At 43.0% G+C, this 21,365-nt stretch overlaps 1 protein-coding gene across 1 annotated transcript; it reads left to right on the forward strand.

Annotated features, from left to right (window-relative positions):
• Positions 1-4,602: 4,602 nt before the first annotated feature.
• On the forward strand, positions 4,603-20,401 carry PANX1 (pannexin 1). The gene is made up of 5 exons (XM_009704580.1): positions 4,603-4,768; positions 5,331-5,470; positions 16,403-16,626; positions 17,640-18,310; positions 20,316-20,401. The coding sequence occupies exons 1-5, from the start codon at positions 4,603-4,605 to the stop codon at positions 20,399-20,401; spliced, it is 1,287 nt and encodes a 428-aa protein (XP_009702882.1).
• Positions 20,402-21,365: the final 964 nt, after the last annotated feature.

The raw sequence follows: 21,365 nt of genomic DNA on the forward strand, positions 1-21,365 counted from the left end.
AGCAGGGTGCTCTGAAACCTGGGGCATTACTGACAGTCAACAAGTGTGTGAGTAGCATCAGTCTGGAGCAGCCAGACGAACTGTGAACTCCAAAGCATCGTTCGTGAGAGACGCAGACCCCAGAGAATAGCAGTGTACGCTCTGCTGCTCTTTGGCTTATAAGGAATGCTCAGTAAAGAGCAGAAGTTACCAGCATCAGGAACAGGGCCTGCCTGGGGAGCCAGGACAAACTTGTAAAAATATTGACTTCAGTATCAAGTCTGTATTGTCTTTGGGTGAACAACTTGAGCTGTTGCTGAGGAGATTTTTTTCTGTTTAACTTCTACAGAGCCAGGTTTACATTTCCTAGGGAAATGATGGTAAGCTGATTTTGGTGCCAGAATTAATTTAAAAACCATCATGGCCCTCTGGTGTTGCCTGATATTTGAGGTACCACCAGTGTTGGCAGTGGAGCCAGATGATCATCACCACTGTTTTGAGATGTTTCTCCTTCAGATGAAGGGAAATTTTTTTTTGTTATCCTTAAATCTCACTGATGGGAATTTAATTTGCAAGTGTTTTCCCATGTATCAAAAAGCCTATCGCTCTGAAGGCAATGCTTGGTAAACACCCAGCTCTTTTCCCACTACATGATTTTGAGACTTCTCTGAGGGATAACTGGCAGCCCTGTGGAGAGGGGAAGATACTTGCTGGCTCCTCTGACCTACTCTGCTTAAACATGGCATCACCTGAGCTTTACGTTCTGCCACTACTCCATTGCCAAAGTAAACCTCAGGGAACAGGTTCTCTTCTCCAGTGTACCCATTTCTGTCTCTCCGTATTTCCTTCTTAAACGTAATGTCTATTCTGTTTCACCCAACCTGCCACTTTGGTCCATGGGAAGCTTCCATAAATCTAAGATAATTATTCCTTCTGGTCTGCTCCTAATGCATGTGTGTACATGCACACCCACAGATACAGTTGCTGCTTCTTTGGCATGCACTGGGACATCTTTTTTCATATTTTAAAATCTTTTTTAATGATGAGGTGGAGGACGTGTATTGAATGGTGCCTGGCAGTCTGTACATTGTGTTTGTGTGCCTTGATTTTCTTGTTTGTGGGTTTTTCTTTAGTGGCTGCTAAAGTGCATAATTCTTGCTAGATAAATCAGGTGTCTGGGTACTGTGGCTAGTTCATTTTGCTTATAGTAGTAATTAATGGCTAGGTTTTCATCCAAGCTTATGCAAATCTTTTTCCAGTGATTGCAGTGTATTAGAAACCAAATAATTACTAACTGAAGGTTTAATGCTGTCAGTGACAACCACCTGATCCTGGTTCAGGAAAAATAGTTCAGCATACGATTAACATTCATATAACATTGGAAGTACTCTCTGTTAGTTGTAGTTTCCTAATTAGATGCTTAAGTCAGAAGAGGGGTGTTGAGCCACTGGGGAGGAAACCGGTCCAGCTTGCTGGCTTTGTGCTCTCTCTGGTAAGGGATGCAGCCAGAGGATGCTGAGCCCTCTGCTCCTCCTGCCTGGCACCCCAGCAAAGCAGTCGGATACTGAACAGGGACTCTCCTTCAGATCTGAGATATTCCTTGGGATGCTGAGAGTTTCTTTTTGTAGGTAGGCTTCTTTTTTTGGAAAACATCTACAGGGACAGTAGGGTGGGAATCACAGAAGCAACTTGTGTCCTGCTCATTTAGCATCGACAGCAAAGTTCCCACCTCCATTTGGGCAAAAGGAGCCAGAGTAGGCCCGCTGCTTGCATCTCAACTCTGAGAAGTCCCAACTGGGATTGGGACATCTTTTAGACAGAACCTTCCCAAATGAGCTTGCAAGACTTAGGCAAAGTGGATGAAAATGTGTTACCAGGGCTCAGGACCTCCACCTGTAGGCAGCCCTATGCTGGTTTTTACAGTGCTGTATAGGAGCTGCAGAGGAGCCAGCTGCCGAAGAAAAGGGTTCTCCTGGTACAGACACGGAGGAAATAGGTGGGGGCTTGTTGGCAGAGCACCGGTGAAGACGTGCCGCAGCTGGGTGCGGTGACAGCTCGGCCGTGCTGCTCGCTGGCTGCCGTGACTTGGGCTTCTACTCTGCACTCAGTCGCACGCCTGCAAGTAATTCCTGCTATCAGCAACCAGCTCCCTCTGATAATCTTAGCACACTTGTAAAAGTGACATTTTGTCATACGTGGCTGTCTGCCTGTTGCTGCCTTAAGTTTCTGCAGCTCTTTTGGGTGGTCTGTCTTTAAGGCAACCATAGTAAGTGGCATTTTTTTATCCTCGTTTGTTTGCAAAAGTCTAAGTCAAATCCCCATCACTCCCTCTTCAAAGTTGATTTAGTACCAGGGAATGATTACCAAAAAAGTACGTTACCAAGCGTAATGATAGCTTGACTAACTCTTTTGGATGGTCTGTCTTTAGGGCAACCATAGTAAGTGGCATTTTTTTAATCCTCATTTGTTTGTAAAACTGTAAGTCAAATCCCCATCGCTACCTCCTCAAAGTTGATTTAGTACCAGGGAATGATTACCAAAAAAGCACGTTACCAAGCGTAATGATAGCTTGACTAAAGACTGTTATGCCAACTGCTTAACGAATGCAGTCATTTATTGTTCCTCATCCTTCTTGCTCTGGATTTTATCTTCCTGTTGTTGTTATGGGCTTGGCTGCTGCTTTTCATTTTTCCCCTTCTATTACCTGTGGGAGCAAAGGACGGGGACTGGCTTCATGTCGCCAAGCCAGGAGGCTGTTTCATTGATAGCGGAGGACTATTAGCCTTTCATAAACTAGCCCGGTGCATGCATGTGTGCACAGTGAGTCTGTGGAAGGCATTTGGCCCTTTGCCTAATTTCTCCTCTAATAAAAACTACAGATTTTCTTTTTCACTTCCTCCAGAATAGCCCAACAAGATAAATTATCTGTGTAGATTTACTGCCATTACTTCTTTGGAGGGGAGAAGGAAGGAAAAAAAAGATGGAAAACTGTGACCATTTTCAGAGGCGCTTAATAATCTGGGTTCTGTGTAGATTATACACAAAAACATCCTCTCCGCTTAAAACTTAACATTACTACTTTTAGTGCAAAGTTGTAATTTATGTTAACAAATGTTTACAGCTATGACTTAACAAGTGTTTACAAACAAGACTGCAGTAAGTTAAATAAAAAACAGTGCAATAACCAGTGTCCCCAGCTTCTGCTTGACAACGAGCTCTATAAGCTTGGCTCCCAAATCAAGTTGCCCAAGGTTTCCAATGTCCCTGCTGAAACCCCGGAGATTAGAAGAGTGAGGTTCACTGCTTTGCTGCAGCACTGGCATCACTGCAGCTATTCTGGTATGAAGTTGTGCACATAACTCTTTGGAGAAAGAGGCTGGCTGCCTTTTTCCTCACCAATGTAAACACTCCATCCCTTTCAGTGGTTTCCCACCCGTTAAGGAGAATGAACACATGGAATGTGGGGTTTTTTTGTTGCAGATACACAGATGTGAATAAGACAAAGCATCTTTCTGAACACTCCTATTGCTCGCCCTTTGAAAGGGTCACTTGTTTGCTGCTTCAAGCCGGGCACAGCCAGCAGCGGGAGGTTCGTTAAGTGATGAGAGCAGAGCATAAATGGTCCCTATCCAGTGGAGGACAGACACTTGAATTGCCTGCTTTTTTATTTTCTTTTTTTCTTCCCCTTCCCCCCCCACCCCCACCCCGCAGTGTTTTGTTTCTTGAGCTTCCACAGCTAATGGAAATCCTCTGGAAAGCAGAAACTCCCGGAGCTTTGGGAGAGTGCAAGTGCTTGTCTGGTGCCAACTTTGCTAAATCACATGAGCTCTGATCTGATGAACAGTAACTTGTTTTCTATAAGGGAGGCTTGTGACAGGTCAAACCATGTCCTTATGATACTACAGCCTTAGAAATAATTGTAATAGTGACTTACAAGGAAAGGCTTTTATTCATAATGCTCCTTGACTACGCTATGTTGTAAAAAGGCTGTGCAAGTTACCAGGCGAATGTGGTCGGCTCCTGTTACAAAAGAAGTTCTTATTCTCTAAAAGCTAAACTAGCAAAAAAGCACAACGAATGGTACAATCTTATATGAAATACTTATTCCCATAGAGCACACAGCAACACCATTAGCATTGCCTTTGATGGATATATTACAGAAAAAAAAGTAGCAATATTCTCCCCTGTTGGTCCTTTGATATTGGTGGTGGTTTGGAGGAAGCGTTGGATATTGCTCTTGGAAGAGGGATGTTCACGGAAGAGCCACCTCCACTTTGTGTAGTCGTTTCGTGAAATGTCTGTCCTGTTTCAACATTTATGAAAGCCCGCTGGAAATGTGTGGGGTTTTTTGTTTTCACTATCAAAGCTTCAGAAAGAAAATCGAAACCCCTCATCCTGTTTTACTAGCTTTTTCTGCAGAGTCACTGGTACTCCGTGTCCAATAACCACTCTTCCTCATTCAGGTACGCTGCGGGAAGACTCAGTTGGTGCCTGTAGCTGGTCAGAGCAGAATTTGACCCTAAGGCAGAGGCTGGCTTAAATAGCTGCTCTTGCTGTCAATTAGTGCCCTGATCTTAATTTAAAGCTCCCAAGCAGTGGGAGAGGTACTGGGAATGAGCGGGGATGACGGTGGTACGCCTGATCCTGGTCACAGCATGTCACTGCGCTGCTGAGGAAGGGTCTGGCACCCTTTGGAGGTGTCTGGGGGCCACTATTGCTCTGCCAGCAGTTACCAGAGGAAGTCCTTGTTTTCACATGTATAACCTGAACCCCTCAAAACTCCTGCACAGTCTGAGAGGCAGAAGAAGTGGCAGCACCCTGGGCCAAACCTGCCGTTGCATCACTGCAAGGACTGCCGGGCAGCGGGAATGGTGTTTGAGGTCTTGTTTCAATAAATGTGTAAGCTGTAGGTTGTGCATTTGGGAAATACAGCGGCATGACAGTATGTGATGGTAGCTGTTTCCTCAGGAAACCAGCCTTCCCTGGTCACACTTTGTATCTGCTGGATTCCCCTTTGGCCAACCTGAGTCAAGTGCAAGTGAGACAGGTCTTCAAGGTCATGTTCCCCCAAAAACTTATGAAAATAGCCCTAAAAGACAGGTGCTTCTAATATGCTGTCTCAACCCTTAGAAGACATCAGAGAGTCCCTGTGGGAGTTTAACCCTTTGAGTGCAGTGGGAACTCAGTGACTCTCCTCCCTGCAGAGCTGCTGTGTTTCATTCAGTTGCTTAACCTAATAGCTTTGGATACCACGAAATCTCAAGTGTGAGCTTTTCTTCCTAAACCTGATTTCTTCTTTTTTTTTTTTTTAATCTTCTGACGATGTGATAACTTTTGCTTTGTTTTCCCAGGTGCTCAGATAAGCTGTTTTGCACCCAGCTCCTTCTCCTGGCGACAAGCGGCTTATGTGGACTCCTACTGCTGGGCAGCTGTGCAGCAGAAGCAACCATCCCAGAGCAACTTAGAAAACATTCCCCTGTGGCTGCATAAAGTATGTACAGAGCTCTTTCTCCTGGAACAGTTGCCCCCACGTAGAAACCTGCCTTTGCCTTGCTTTTCTTGGTCCTCTGCTCTGCTATAGTCCTTGGCTTTGACCTGACTCTCGCTATTTTTAGACAAAATGTTTTCTTTCCCTTACTTCCAAGAGCGTACTACAGAAGGTATTCTCTGCTTTTAAATAAAGGGTCAGCACATATCTGACAGAAGAGTAGTGTTAATGTTGCTGTGTTGCCCTGGAGCTGAGTGCCTCACCTGGCTTTAGCCAGGAACTATTTTAAAACCAGGATACAGGACATAACAACTGCCTTAATGTTTGTATCAAAAGCTTATTTTAGGAAAACAGAGTAGTGAAAACATTTAGTATTATTGTTGTGTATACTTGGCCAATTATGCATGGAGAGAAACTTGTGGCAGATAGGCTATTTTGTAAGAGATTAAATTAATCACTGGTACCAACAGGTTTAACCCCTGTCTGCAATGTGCTCTTCTGCACTTCTGCAGGCTGTTCCCTCGCAAACCGTGAGCTGGCTTTCACTGCTGCAGGTAAAGCAGTGTCGTACTGAAAGCACAGCAAGAGACTTATTTTATGGGTAAAAAGTGCAGTAGGTTCTAAGATACTTGAGCTGGCTCAAAACAGTTAGCCGAGCTTTGGCAGGAGTTACAAACTCTGAGTAAATGCCATGCCGATGCCTGGAGCTGACTCAACTCGAGAGGCAGCATTGCCCTGCTCAGGCAGTGCTGATGCCAAAGTAAGAAATACTGTTGGAGCTCTGCAAATTTAGGGTGTTGTGTGCTGCCTTCCCCAGCCCTTTCATTACTTGTCCCAGCAAATAAGCCCCCCTGGCACCTGGGGGCGGAGGAGAACTTGGTATTAGAGGGAGCTCAGGTCTGGGACCTGCAGCACCTGTATTTCTGGGTTTTGCTGGTGTATCTCGTACCTCAGCTTTTATTATCCAGTCAGCTGGTGGTGTCTCCTCTGAAAGACTGTTCAGGGCTGTCTCTGATTCGTTTGCTGACTCAAATCACTAACTGTAAGGATTTACTACTGCCTTCTCCAGTTAGCTTGACTCATAACCTTGACCCAGCGGTCTTGTGTTTCATGAATATTAAAGCCAGAATTGTTGGTTTCCAGTCTGAACTCTTCCTTGCTCAGTCAGTGCTCCACTTTGCTTCAGCCAGACCTTCTACAGAATCCAGTCGAAGCTGCTGGGACATCTCGCAATGCAGGCAGCTTGTGTGGGTGGAAACTCCACCTGCAAACCTGGATGTGTTGCTGCCCCTTTCTCTTGAGGGAATGAGTTCTTGTTACTCAATTTCCTTATGTTGAATTTTATGCCATAATCACCTGCTGATAGCTGTAAGTCTCCTATTTTGCCAGCCATGACTAATGGCTTAAGTAGTCATACTTTTATGGTGCAACCCATGTTAATTTGCTGACTAGTGGTGTCTCAGGAATTGATGCAGGACCCTTCTTCCCACAGTTCCTCAATGATAGCTTAATGGTTTGTGATGTTTCCTTGTAAATACTCTGCAGACTGGCTGCAAGAAGTATGTCTGAACAGCTGAGTCAGAGGCTGTAGCAGAGGCTGAGTGCCTCATCTTAACCTCCTAAATCCACGCTTAGCCACCTACCCTTCTGATCCGGGTGCTGGGAGCTGCAGATGCTGTTTGGAGGCCAGTATTAATTAACATCCTTCTACTGGTTGTTCATCAACTTCCAAGCTTTACAAGCTTCCAGGGAAGGAGCAGTGTAACAGCTATTAACACTGACCTTTGGTTCCCACTGTGGTATCTGAAGGTGTTTGGCTGTTGTTTGCATCGAGGGCCAGCAGCTATCAGCTGCACTGCTGGGTGGCTTGCCATGGGGGCTGACCATTTCTGCAGGAAAACAGAAGGTTGTCTCCCCAGACTTGTGCTGTAAGGTATGTACAAGCTCATTGCTCTGCAGATTTTGGCTGGGTGACCATTTTAAAAATGGTCAGAGCAGAGCCTTTGTGGGAGGACAGTGAAGTTAATGAGAAAAGGAAACCTTCTTAAGCTCAGATGAGAGGAGACTTGACTCCGCAGTGCAAGGGCAGGGATGCACATAGAGGGACAGCAGGGATCGTTAGGCCCAGTTTTTCTTAAGACAACACTTAAAGGTTTTTTTCTGCTTTCTGGGCAGGAATTCTTTTATTTGCAAAACATCTCAGGTTCTTTCTAATACTCCAACTCACTTAGCTTCTCACTATATTGGCATGTTGGAAGGCTCCATAAAAAACGCTTAAGGAGGCATTATATTACAGTTTTGGGGGAATGAGGTTGTAGGCCCCAATTCCTGATTGAAATGGATGGATTTCATTACGGCACACTCTCTGTGCTCTGTCAGAAGTGTTGTCAAAGGTTTGTGTCCTAGGGCAGTGCTCACTGTGGTGTAGAGAAGTAGGACCGTGTAGTTCTTTGGCGAAGAAGCCAACTTGCAGCCACTTGCCTTGCTTTTGTTCTAGGCATCTGGTTGCTCTGAAGAATTACCAAAACCAGGTTGCATTACAGAAAAACTGAAACCTTCCCATTTCCCTTCTATTTCAGGGCACAAGTTTGCGCTGGGATTTTTGTTTTTTCGATCAGTAAATGTATGTTTCAGTTTTGGGCAATCCCCAAAGCTTGGGCACCTTTACCTGCTCTGGGAGATCTCTCACAACACTTGAATTTATCAGTTTGGAAACTTTTTTTGGAGTGGAGAGGAGGAGCGTGCTGCAACTTTCTGGGTTCCCTGACTCTCTAGTGGTGTGTGCACTCCTAAAGGGTGCCCAGGGCCTCTCTCCTTGGAGAACAGGAGTTCTGAAATTTCCAGTGATCCTGGAATAACTCTTCATGCTGGATAACCCTTAGCAGAAAGCAAAATTGTGCTCAAATGCACGTAGATAAATGGAAAGAAGAGACTATGGGATGTCCTGCCTATATTCTTAGTTTAACATGAAGATTTCCTCCTCTTTGTCAGTGAAAAAGCTGACAAAATGATTCTATGGTTGAGTCCTCTGACAAGACTCATCTTCAGGTTTGTCATTGATGAAACTTAGTCTGGTCGGGCTTCAGTCTTCTGTTGTCTCTGTTTTCTTCCGGGGGGTTTTCCATTCAGGCTTTATTCCCTCAAGAGGTTTCTTGTGTATATCATCTGAAGTGTCAGAATAGAGATACTCGTTTCTAAAGATGAGTGGTAAAGAGAGACAGACAGTGGTGATGTGGATGGAAGAGTCATGTATTTGCTCCCTCTGCAGATAGTTTGCTTTTTGCCTCTAAAGATGAGTGCTCCACCTGACAACTTATTTTGATAAAACTTGGCTTGATTCTTAACTGGAATAGAAACAAGCTTTTGGCCATTGTGAGTGGGCACTCCTTGCAGTCTAGCGGAGGAGGAGACTGCACTGCAAAGCCTTTTTAATCTATGGTGCACAGAGAAATATATACAAACACATGCAGGAGAACAGTGAGCATCATCTTACCAGACAAGATAGCAAGCAAGCAAGTTGAGGAGCAGTTGGACATTGAGTGATGACCTCTCTCTAGCGGTGAAATCTGGATTGGTAGGATGGAGGTGCCTATGATCAAGAGACTTCTAAGGATTTTTTTTAATTACTCTGTTTTCTAGTCTGTTATTGATTGAGGAGAATCAAGGAGGAAGATAAAGGTAAGTAAGTAGAAGTAAAGGGAGTAGATGGTTCTTCAGAAGAAGGGGATTCATACCAATGTGAAATGCAGGCAAACAGTTCATCTGACTGACGGCAGAAAGAAGAGGTCTTCACGCATGGCACAGCCAGGGCAGGTCAGTTGTCTGGCTCAGATCTCTGTAAAAGCGCAGGGCAAGTGCTGTAGGACCTGCTTAAAGCATTGCGTAGAAAGAGTAGGTCTAAAGTCTTTGTATGCATGAAGTTGTCACCATTTAAGGTGAAACTTACATTGTTGAAGATACTCGCTTTTTGTAACAGAAGTACACACATGGACCTGTGACTTGACCTTTGAATTGTTTGTCTGTAAATACACAATCCCCCCCCCCCCAAGGTACTTGGTTATGTTATTGGTATGATTATAATCATTGTTATCTGATTCTCGTTACTCACTGTTTGTACAACTTCTTAGTTGACTGAGGACTCCTCATGTTTCGCCTATAAAGCCCCACCCAGAGGGATTAAGGGCTGTTGGAGCAAGGAAACCCAAATGCAGATGCATTTACAAACTATTTTTTTGAGAGCGTAGTGTTACAGCTACTTCAGTCACATTAGTCTTACTAATTGAAACTGGAGAAATACAGGTTTTAAGCTGTATCAAAACTGAAAGTAAGTAACGGGTGAGGTAACAAAGGTCATGTATGGTTTGAGATTCACTTTCAGGTCTGGAGGCAGGATAGTATCTCAGGCAGGATGATGAGTCATTTATAGCTCACGTTTCTGCCCTCGACACCAATGAAACCTCTCCTGTCGACTCACACAGCAATAGGGTCATATCCAGAGGGAGTTTAATACCTTTGCTGCTGGAAACATGTCTTTGCTGTCATTAGCCTGTTTCGGGGCTGGTGCCTTTGCTTAGGCTCTTCCTGGAGGCAAATAGAAATTTGGAACTGAAGAAGCAGACACTTCACCATGATCTTATATTTTAATGAGAAATATTTTCATCTCAAGTGAGTGAAGACACTTCAGTGCTTCCTTCTTTGTTGAGTACTGCATGCCAATGAATTTTCTGAAGGCTGTAAATCAGACCTTGTGCTATTGTACTTAAAGTTACTGTTTGACTTCTGTTAGGTATGGTAGAAGTCAGAATGGTTGCAGTCACTTTAGTAGTGTTTGCCCAAAGGAAATAAAGACTGAAGATGCAGTAGAATTAGAAAACTGTTGTTTTCTAAATGCCACTAAAGTGATTCTTATCTTCTGCCAGCCATCTTTATCCAGACCTTGGCAAGCTTTCTGTAGATTAGGTCCTTGAAAATGCCTTTTGGGTCACACCACCCTTGGCCGCTACATTTTCTTTGGATGATAAAAGCGTATTTGAGCTTATGAAGAAGTTTTTTAAATGCCCTTTTAACTGATTTGCTGTGTATTTACTGTATCTTAGCACAGTTGAAGCTGGGGATGTTACATAATAGACTACTTTATGTTTTAGTCTGATTTTTCCTTTCACCTTTAGGAGAGTGTGATGCTAATGCATCTTTAAAAGACAGTTTTGTGATTCCAGTGTCTTATCTGCTTATGCAAACAGATTATTCAAACACTTCTTCATCTATACCCATGCATATGTTCTGGTTGAACAGTTAGCTGATTTCTAACAAATTAACTTAAACAGACTGACGTCTTCAAAGCTTATTTCCCTGGCCTCCCAATAAAAGGTGAAAAAAATCAAGGCATGAGAATATTAGGAATTCACTTTAATATGTGTAGTGCTAGCACTGTATATGCATTTATCAGTGAAAGACTACACTTGTGCATCGGGAATTGAAAAACAGTGAACATGGTTCATGTCATTCTGAATATTTATCTCAACGTAGATGTTCACAAATTCTGGTAAGACAGAGTTGTTTTGGAAAATAGATGTTCAGTTTGCGTAGATAATCTGCAAATGCAGGCACATGAAGAAATGGTCATGACTTCAGAGGAGTTCGGTGTGTTAAATAGATACAAGATTTCTAGAGTTTGGACTGCATGCGTGCAGGTTATTTTTCTTTTCCATTCATAGTAGCTAGTATTGATTGAAAATTGCTCAGCCTGTTTATGGTCAGTGATGTAAGAAAACAGCACATATCTATGAAGTGTAAATGTTTTGATGTGCATAAATTATTTGCTTTGATGATAACCTTTGGAGCTGCTTTTGCAAGTGTAGAACACAAGGCTGGAAACAATGTTGTGCTGAGATGGGGACCAGGGCTCCGTGTTGTAACACTACTGGACATCCTAAGTTCTTGCTGTCCAGAAAGACTTTGCTTTCTGTATTGCAGGGCTTGATGGCATGTTGTGCTGCAGGCCACCAAACAGCTGGTGTTAGGTCTGGTCCTCTTCTCATCTTTGACTGCCCTGTGGGATGTGCTACTCTCAGAGTACAGCTGTGAGAGAGAAAGGCACTAATTCTGCAGTTCCCATTTCAGTTACTTGTTGCAGGGCAGTGATGCTGAGCACATGTATCTTTAGTCTGGAGGGAAGAATCCTTCTCTGCACAGATTTCTGCTCAGATAAGGCTTGGATTTCAGTACCTCATCAGTACCAGTTAACACAGACACGATGTTAAGTTGTCAGACGTGCTCAGGTATGAGGTACTCTTGGCCTTCAGGAGGAGTAAGGGTATAGCCTGTAATGTATACAGAGCTTAAAGGTTTGTCAGGTGAAATGAACTGTGGCAGTGCAGAACGAGGAGCAGTTGATCTCCTGGCTTCCTAGTGCTCTGCTCCCTGGGGAGCTTGCTGTCCCACCCAGCCTGCCATCAGTCTAAGGGACAAGCAAGGCAGGTGAATCTGCTTCCATCAGCTTTAGCTTTCAGGAGCTCAGCAGCACTTAGCAGAAAACATATAGGGGACTCTAGTTTGAGTCCTGGGTGCATGTGCTACTAGTTTTGTCTGTCTCATGCTGAATATTAATCACACAGTACCTATACCTAGTACCTTCCAGAAACTTGGATTAGCCTAGCTGAAGCTCTGCTACTCAGTTTCTGAGTGCCAAATTCAATGGGCTTTTACCTGTCCTTTTCTCCTTGCAACTGGGTGTAGATGAAGTCTCAGGGCATCCAGGTTGAAGCACAGTATTATAGTCCTCAATGCACTTGCAGTAATGAAGTTCAGCAAGGAGCATTTTGAACCATAGGATATTGTATCTATTCTAATGTATCTGTTCTAATCTGCTTTCAGAGGACCTCTCTTGAGTTACACAGTCTCATACCAGCTTACACGTTGTGAACTTGCGGTTGAAAAGGAACTTGGTAGCTAGACAGCAAAGGAAGAACTGAGTTTTACTTTTAGGCCAATAGCTTTCTCTAGCATATCTTTGACCATACAGTTCTTGAGGTCGGTGACACTTCCCATTTAACTTAAATACTACCAACTCTCCAAGACTGAAGTAGCATTTCCTCCTTGTGTATTTGATGCCTTGGAAGTAAATACATAAACCATAACAGAAAGGTGTATGGCACATGCTCATTTATGTATGAGTACCACGGAGTCCTTTTCTTAAAAAGGGAAGTCATTTTGTGTGACTGTAAAATGTAGTCAGATGAGCTGGATAGTCCGAGTCTGCTGCTCTGAAACCTAGGACTTGTGCCAGATGACTTTGCATTTTCACTTTTGCCTGTCGGTTCAAGCCCTTAAATTTTAATGATTCAAAACAATTTGCTAGTTATCTAAGCCTACTGTTAACAAATAGAACAAGCGTATCTTTCATTTTTAAAAAAGCCAGAATCCGAGAAGGATGGAGTCGTGCATCAAGTGCAATGGAAGGGCTGACAAATGATAGGCTTTTGTTTCCAGACAAAAAGAGCTGGACTAATGGTCACGCTGCTGCTCTAGTTTTGAGACCATTCAGAAAAGAGCTGCATAGTGTTTTCTCATGCTGCCATAAACTACAGCTTTGGGAGTGATGAGAGCCCAGTAAATGTGTGGCAAATGTGCCTTTGCCCCAGTGGGGTGATGCTTCTAGGGGAAGAGGCAGTGGTGAAGGAGTTGGGGAGAGGAGGAGATGGAAGGGAAAACGACAGAGGCTGGTTTTTGTAAGGCAGCAGTCTGTGATGAGGCAGGGGAGATGGAGGGCAATGGAGGAGATCTGGGGCAGAGCAACAGGGGTGATGCTGATGTGCTACACAAGTGCAGAATGTGCCCACCGAGTCTTTTTCTAGGTATAAAGAAAGAGATGGGGATGGGGACAATGGAGGTTTTGGGCTGTAACTTCAGTGTGTCAGCTATCTTGCCTCTTGCTGCATGTCTTGTAGGCGTCAGGGTAAAGAGATCTCAAGGATTAATCGGGTACTGCTGGTGGCATTTCCAGTTTTGAGGGTCAGAAAGGGAGTTCTTAAATCCTCTGTTGCCTGTAAAATTTCAAATGGGTGAGTAATAAAGCCAAGTGATATAAACCAATGTGAGAAGCTTTGGTCGCTCCTTACTAAGTCAGATGTTTCATTGTTGCTTTCCCCACTTGGCACCAGTGGAAGGGTGCTGAGAGGCGTATGACACAGAAGTAAGTGAAGTCAAACAGGCGTTGCAACGATCTTATAGAAGCTGACGTTTGTTAGGGCTTATGGAAAAAGTGTTGCAGCAGCTTAGAGGAACTTAGATAAATTTAAGCTGTGTTCATAGATAGATTATTTCTAATTCTACATAATACAGAATTCAGAGGACTGAAAGAGCCTGGATGTGGAACCATAAAGCTTTGGGTAGACCAAGGCATCCAGGACTTAGACCTGTGAGACCCAGTAGCAATGTCCACGTTGATAAATATGAAAGGCAGATTCTTGAGCTGTTGGGTTTGAGTTGACAAGATGTCTAGAAAAACATGTTGGACACGCCAGAACTTTACACCTCAATTGGAAAAGATAGACCTGGAAAAAAAGCAGATGATCTGAGGTTATCTACTGTGTGCAGAGAGGGAAGAGAGGCGATAGTGAGGGCAGAGCTCTGCCCAGTCTCTACGGGCTGCTGGGGGCAGGGGAAGGATCATGTCAAGGGTGCAGCAAGTAGAGCTGAGAGGCAACAGCCAGTAAGGACGTGATTTTGAGAGGATGAGCTTGCTGAATTTGGTTGAAAGCAGTTAGCAGTTCAAAAAGAGCAGCACCCACACCCAAGGGATGTCTTGGCTGCTGGCGTAAGTTGGAGCTCTGGAGGGAAGAAATTCCTGATGGTGACTGTGGACCATCCATTTGGTGAGCGCAGTATAGTGGTGTGGAAGATAGTATGGGTTCAGTGGGAGTACTGGGCAGATTAGCAGTGCCCAGTAATTCCAGGATGTCAGAAGGAATCCCCCGGATCCCTCTGGCCTGTGAGGTCGGTCCCCTGCTGTGGAGAGGAGACAGATGACAGCTATGATACAGCAGTACAGGGTTGATGCTTCTTCCTTCTGATGAGGAAGAGCTGCCTGTAGTGGGATGTATGGTATAAATACAGTCAACTCTGCTATGCTAACTTAACTAGGTTTTTGAAACAGTCTTGTTACTGGGTTAGCCCATCCCTGCAGAATTTCCGTTTCAGTTTTAAAGGTGAGCCTTTCTTGAGGTTTTCTTTCTTGAGGGCTTACCTAGAGACTCAAGTAGCAATTTTGGCCAAGTTCTATTATGTTGCTACTGAGCAGAAGCAGTTAAAGTGTGAATTTATAAGAAGGGCTGCAAGGGAAAGCTCACCTTTAAATACAGCATCCTCAGTTTTCTGTGGCTATTTCATGCTTTTCATGGCTTTGTCTTACTGTATGTCACAAATTTCCAATCTGACTGCTGTATAGAGAACGTGCACATCCAGAATGATCGTTCATATTACGGTCTCCAGTTGCTGATGCACTTCCTTTAGGAACACATAAGTTTTTATTTATGTGCTAATACGTCGTATGCATTCCTATTATTAATAACAACATAGGATTTTGCTTTAATGGTAGGTGATATTAGAAGTAGCTTTCCTAGATAAAATGTTCAATAACATCAAATAATTTATTTTATACATACAAAACTTTAATCTCTCTTGATTAATGCAAACCCAAGTCCAGATTCTCATCTTGTTAAATATCGACAAATGTAAGTGGAGCTGTTCCACTTGCACTGATTAATGACCTCAGTCCAAATTTCTTCTAAAGTTCTGCATTGGCGTTTTCAATGAATGTGCATGTGTGCAGGGCTGTAACACTTAAGATGCCTTAAATCTGTTTCAAATTTGTTCATCACAACTAATTTAAAATTCTTTAGGAACTGATGCTGGATTTGAGTTAAGTGTGCTTACTATCAAAAGTTGAATGTAATGAATTGGAGATTGGCCAGATTTGCGGTACATTTTGACAACTAACTGCTTGTCTAACTAGATCTTACATCATGTCTCTGTAAGGGTAATGCTATGTATGAATGTACACCCTGAATATAATATCACAGTAGACAGAAAATACCGTATTTCCAGCAGCTGGGGGGAATTAGAGATTAAATCTCATGGTGAAAAACTCCTACTTGTTGATGACTAGAAGAAAGATGGAAAGACTTCACTTTTGTATTTTACACCTGGTTCAGCCCTTTCTCTAAGCAATGGGAACTGTGTAAGGGCTGACTTCTCAGCGCTGCATTAACACCAGACCATTCTGATGCTGTGCCTTGGTTTCCATTTAGGAGTTCTCTAAAAATATTTAAATACTCTCAACTATTACAACCACACTTAATCCTTTACAGTCACTGTATGTCATGCACTCTGAACAGATGCATGTGTTTGTAGGCAGATGCAGCGCTATAAAGGCTCTCTTCATTAACCTCCTGACAGCTAATGGAGAGCAGGAGAGATTTCGCTGGTGTTTGGAGCATTTTAATTGCTATGAACAGTGGTGACCCATCTGGGAGGGAGAGTTGTGTGGCACTGTCCTCTTCTTCCAGTCAGTCTCTCTGATAGCTGCTTTGGTTGCCTTTGCTATTTGTTGTTCCCCAGGTTAATGCTGCCTCTCTCAATTTCAGCTCTAGCAGTGCAGTTCTGAATACGCAATGAAAATTTTATCAGGATCGTGGTAACTTTGTTCTGCCTTTTTTTTTTTTTTTGTCAAAGCTCTAAGCAGCAGCAAGGTTACTGGAGCTGTCTGGAAAGAGATTTTGCTTTTGTGCATATTCCCAATAACCCCAAAAGTGGGTTTTACTAGAAGCATTTCAATAAAATTATAGGGAATTTACTAGACTTATAGGGAATGATGGTGACTGGCTGACATATTTTATATACAGATGGATCCTAATCTGAATTTTTTTCTCCCTTCAGTTCTTTCCATACATCCTTCTGCTCGTCGCTATCCTGCTGTATCTACCATGTTTGTTCTGGCGCTTCACTGCAGCACCTCACCTTTCTTCAGACCTGAAATTCATTATGGAAGAACTTGACAAAGCCTATAACAGGGCAATCAAAGCTGCTAATAGCATCCGCAGTGGAGACCCCAGGGACCCTACTGACTTGGTTCCAGCTGTTAATGAGAACTTGACACAGAGGTAAGATGCTGGGGCTTGGCTTTCTTTGCTCTTTTCCTTAAGCTCTTAACAGATATGACACCTGCACTCTTAGAAATTTGTTGCAGAGGTTTGAATGGTCACCTGACACACTTTTAAATTTGGTTAAAAAAAAAAAAGATACCTGAAATCGTTACTGTGACTTGGAGCTGGAACTTACAAATTTCTTTTTTCGAAGAAAACATTAGATGAGCTCTTCAGATTACTAATTACCTGAGATGTCCTGATTTCTTTAGTTGTAGTAGGTGTTACCTGCCTACCCACCACAGCGTAAGAATGGCTGCAGTCCTCAGTTCTCAGTGTTCTTGACAGTTGTTTGCACGCTGTGAGCAAAGTCTGTTACTTGTTGTCTCCTGTCCTTTCAGATCTAGGTCTGCAGAGCTTCTGTTTAAAGAAAAAAAAAAACCACAGAAAAACACCATTAAAAAGCCAAACAATAAAAAAGCCAAACACCAAAACCAACAAAAGCAAAACCCCCTTCTCTGATCAAATTGGTGCACTGTTCTAACCAGATCCAGCTTCTGCTTCATCTGAGGTTGGGGTACCTGTTTCTCTTTGCATGTGGGAGTACAGGCAATGCAATGGGGACTTAGGTCTGTTCCTGAAAATGTGGAGTTAGGTCTTGACAAGTAAAAAGCCTTCCAGTGTGCTATTATTGAACAAGTGCTTGGGAAATCTGCTTTTCCTTATGGATTTGCTTACTATACCTGTTTTGTATTGGAAAAGAGCAAAAATATTTTTTTCCATTTTCCAATGTTTGAGCTCTTTTGTCTCTTAAATGGCTTTTCTGTACTAAAGTGTCAATATTCTTAGTTTATCTGCTATTCTGTTGTTTTTCTACTGACTTCAATAAAACTAGCCTTGATTTACCCCAGTAAGAGGGATTCCAATCATGTGTCTATCTCAGAGTACTAGGTTTCCTTGAAATTTGAGGTAGATGAACACTGCAGCATCTGATCTATGTGATTTGTCTTTTTTTTTTCTCTCTCTTTCAGTTTGTGGGAAATATCCGAAAGCCACTTTAAATACCCAATTGTGGAGCAGTACCTGAAGACGAAGAAGAATTCCAAATGCTTAATAATTAAATACATTATCTGCCGTTTACTCACGCTAGTAATTATTTTCATTGCATGCCTCTACCTGGGCTACTACATTAGCCTCTCTTCTTTGAGTGATGAGTTTCTCTGCACTATCAAAACTGGGATCTTAAAGAATGACACAACTGTTCCAGAAGTGGTTCAGTGCAAGCTTATTGCTGTTGGTGTCTTCAAGGTACTCAGCTATATTAACCTGATAGTCTACCTTCTAGTGATGCCGCTGGTAGTGTATGCAATGTTTGTTCCATGGAGGTGGAATTCAGGTATTCTCAAAGTGTATGAAATCCTGCCAACTTTTGATGTTCTGAAACTCAAGTCAAAGTGTTTTGATGACTTAAGCCTTTACCTCCTCTTTCTTGAGGAAAACGTGAGTGAACTTAAATCATTTAAATGCCTCAAAGTGCTGGAGAACATTGCAGTTTCTGAGAAGTTTGATGTCATGCAACTTTTGGTAAACCTTGGTACTATTAAGACAGATACCATAGATGGGAAGCCAGGGACAGCTGTGTTGGAGAAGCCTGAAGAAACAACTACAGAAGAGCTGGAAAAAAATGCAACAGAGCTACAAGGTAAGGTGACCTGCTCTTTCTTTAAAAAGAAAAATCAAAGAAAAAAACATCACATCCAAACCTCCTGGTATAGACAGATAAGGAACCCATTAAACCAAAAATTCATTCATGCAAAACAAAGCAGATTTCGTCTAGATGTGTATTCCTATCAAAAACATTTTAATATATTCTACAAGAAAATGGACCTGCTTAGACCTTGCTATGATGTCTGCACTATAGCTGCTATAAATTCACGTATGTGCCAGAAGATTGTGGTGTTGCAAGTCAGTGGCACAGGCTGGATGCTGAAGTGTCTGTTAAGTTGGTGGTCCTTGCCGGCATCTCTACTGTAGCAGGAAAAGGCTTCAGCTGTCTGAACCTGAACTCCTTAAGACCACCTGCACAGTAGAAGAGCACTGGATTGGTCTACAGTACATTGCGCTTGAAGAAGCTCCAGTGAGAAAGCTCGTGGTTTCAGGACGTTTGTTCTTCAGAGATTAGCTCAGAAGAGTAGGAACTGCTGCTTCTGCTTTTCATTCAGGCTTTGGCAGAAATCTTAGATGAATGTAAAAACAAGTCTAACGTTCAGAAATGCTGCTGGCAGAGGAACAGAAAATGACGAAAGAAGGGAAGTGGGACTGGGGCTGGTGAACATGCTCCTGTTCCTTCTTACGCAGAGAGAAAGGAAGATTGACTGTTAAGTGATTTTTGCCACAATGGTCTGAGTCAATCTGGATTGGTGCAGCTGTTCTCTGAATATTCCTGCCAGTTCCCAGACATGATTGGCTCTGAGCAAGCGCTCTTAATGAGATGTAGTCTTAGATTCTGTGCTAAAAATTGTGGCATATCTTAAATGTGATTCCAATTCCCTCCTCAAGTGCAGAATTGGAGAAGAGAAGCCAAATATCCAGGGAGAGGCATAAAGGGATGGGATTTCTTCCCATTTGATATGAGTATGGCCGCTGTCATAGCTGTCCCCACAGAAGCAGCAGGACACCAGTGCCTACATCCCCCAAGTGAAGTAGTTCAGACTCTGCGGGCTGCCTCTTCACAAAGTCCTTCACTCATGGAAGTAAAGATGCTTTAAAACGTTTAGCAGCTGACCTGAGTAGGTGAGCATAATGCTGAGGGCAAGTTAAAGAGCTTTTTCAAAGGCAGGAAAAAATTAAATCTACTTTCTCTTCAGAAAGCTATGGCCTATGCCTAATAAAAATGAAGCAGCTGTACCCAGAGGGTAACTGTTCTTCTGTACTTTGGTCAAGCAGTTCTGGTAGGCTGAGGTTTGGAGGAGAAGTCAGTTTGTAAAACGGCAATTCAGAACAAACAAGCAGAATTATTTTCAAACTAGAAGATGCACTTCTGGCAGCCAGCTCTAGTACAGCAGTTTGGAGTAATTCTGACAGGAAATAGTTTTCCTCTTAAATGTGTCCCTTTTCAAGATGCCAGGTGGGTTTTGGTAGGAGAATTTAAGAGCCCAAGGTGGAGGTCTCTGCTCAAGGAGCTGAAAAAGCTAATAGAAAATCTGACTCATTTTTATCTGAAAGCAGAACTTTTGAGACTGTTTTCATCTCACAAAAACATTTTAAAGACTTGTCTTCCTCCAGAGCAGAACAAACTCATGCCTGAAGCTCTGTTAAAATGCCTTGCAGAAAGAAGCTGCCGTTTCATGACTAGCTCCAGCTGGTGCAGCCCTCTCCTGCTTGCGTGCAGCTGCTGACTTCACCGCCCATCAGCAAAGCTTTGCCCATGACTCGTCATCTTTTCTTCTGTCACTAGTGGCCTCAGCATGATTTAATTAGTAACCATGTTAAGAAACCAATGGTAGATGCTGACTGTGGACCATAAGGGCAGGAGAGGCCACAGGGCATCCTGCCTCTGGGTGCCGCATCCAGACTGCTCAGCAGCTCCAGCACAACGCAGGACAGCCAGCCTTGCAGCACTGTCTTGGAGGCAGTTCCTTTGTAAACGAGAATATGTCAAATGGTCTGATGGCCCTTTCACTTCTAAAAGTTTACTTTCTCTTTAGTTTTGACAGACCGTGATGCAAGTGGCAACGTGAGTCCGAGAGAAGATAAAAAACTTCGGCAAAGACTTATAGATTCTTCATGCTGATTCTTCTCCACTGCAGCAGGCAGGAGTTTCATACTGCAGGACGGCTTCTCCTCTGCCTTCGCTGCGCTCAACACAAGGTGCTGCTCTTTGAATGCAACCGTCTCGATAGCCTGACAATTCCTCAGAGGCCAAACTGGTTTACAGACTACTTGTTGTAAAATAATCAGCAATCATGTACCTGAAAAAGCATGTTGTAGACTTTATTTATTAAAAAAAAAAAAACAACACACAAGGAACAACAAGAACAAAAAATTTCTATCATCAATAACAAGTGAGCTGCATTGAATGCAAGCAAAGCTGGCAGCAGGAAGGAGCTAGCACTATTCTGTACAGGACTGGGAAACGTAACCATGTAGGTAACAAAGAAAGATGGCCACGTTGTATTCTGAAGTGTTGCTCTGCTGGGAGCGGCCATCTCAGTTCTGGGGTTTAAGTGAGGTATCTTGAGGCTCTCTGCCCTTGAGAAGGGAGGGGATGTGGGAGAGGGATTTAATGAGTCTGGTTAATCTGTACCAGGTGGTGGCTGGCCACTGATATTGGCTGTGTCTTCACAGGAAAAATAGAGATTGCTCTGTTCTGCCTGAGATGTCTTGGTTAGCCATGTCAACGTTGATATCTGGGGTTAATTACGTGGCACTGATGGAAAAGAAATTACAAACAGGCTTAGTGTAAGTGGGTACTGTATATGTTAGAGATTTTGAATTTTCTATGTATTCATAAATTAATGATGTCTTAACACTTTTTTTTTTACAAAATGTAATGATATGTAAGCTGAACGTTAGTTTAATTTCTATTTCTCAGTTGTTTTGGTCTTCGTGACTAACAAATCTGTTTTGGAATTTGGACTGAAGATCAGTGAAGTTGGTTCCATTTTTGCAATGGTTTGTAGAAGTTGTTTTGTAATGTTTGTGTATGTGGAATTTGTTTCAACATGTTTGTAGTATCAAACGCAGTATTAGTTTTG

The sequence above is a fragment of the Cariama cristata genome, unplaced genomic scaffold, assembly GCF_000690535.1.
Source record: "Cariama cristata isolate BGI_N322 unplaced genomic scaffold, ASM69053v1 scaffold1120, whole genome shotgun sequence".
Taxonomy (NCBI): domain Eukaryota; kingdom Metazoa; phylum Chordata; class Aves; order Cariamiformes; family Cariamidae; genus Cariama; species Cariama cristata.

What these genes read in the sequence shown, in the direction of transcription:
- PANX1 (XM_009704580.1), top strand. Translation starts at nt 4,603, where the DNA reads ATGACGGTGGTACGCCTGATCCTGGTCACAGCATGTCACTGCGCTGCT. An exon ending in AATGAGAACTTGACACAGAG is followed by an intron (nt 16,627 to 17,639) that starts GTAAGATGCTGG and finishes TCTCTCTTTCAG; the next exon opens with TTTGTGGGAAATATCCGAAA. An exon ending in AAATGCAACAGAGCTACAAG is followed by an intron (nt 18,311 to 20,315) that starts GTAAGGTGACCT and finishes CTTTCTCTTTAG; the next exon opens with TTTTGACAGACCGTGATGCA.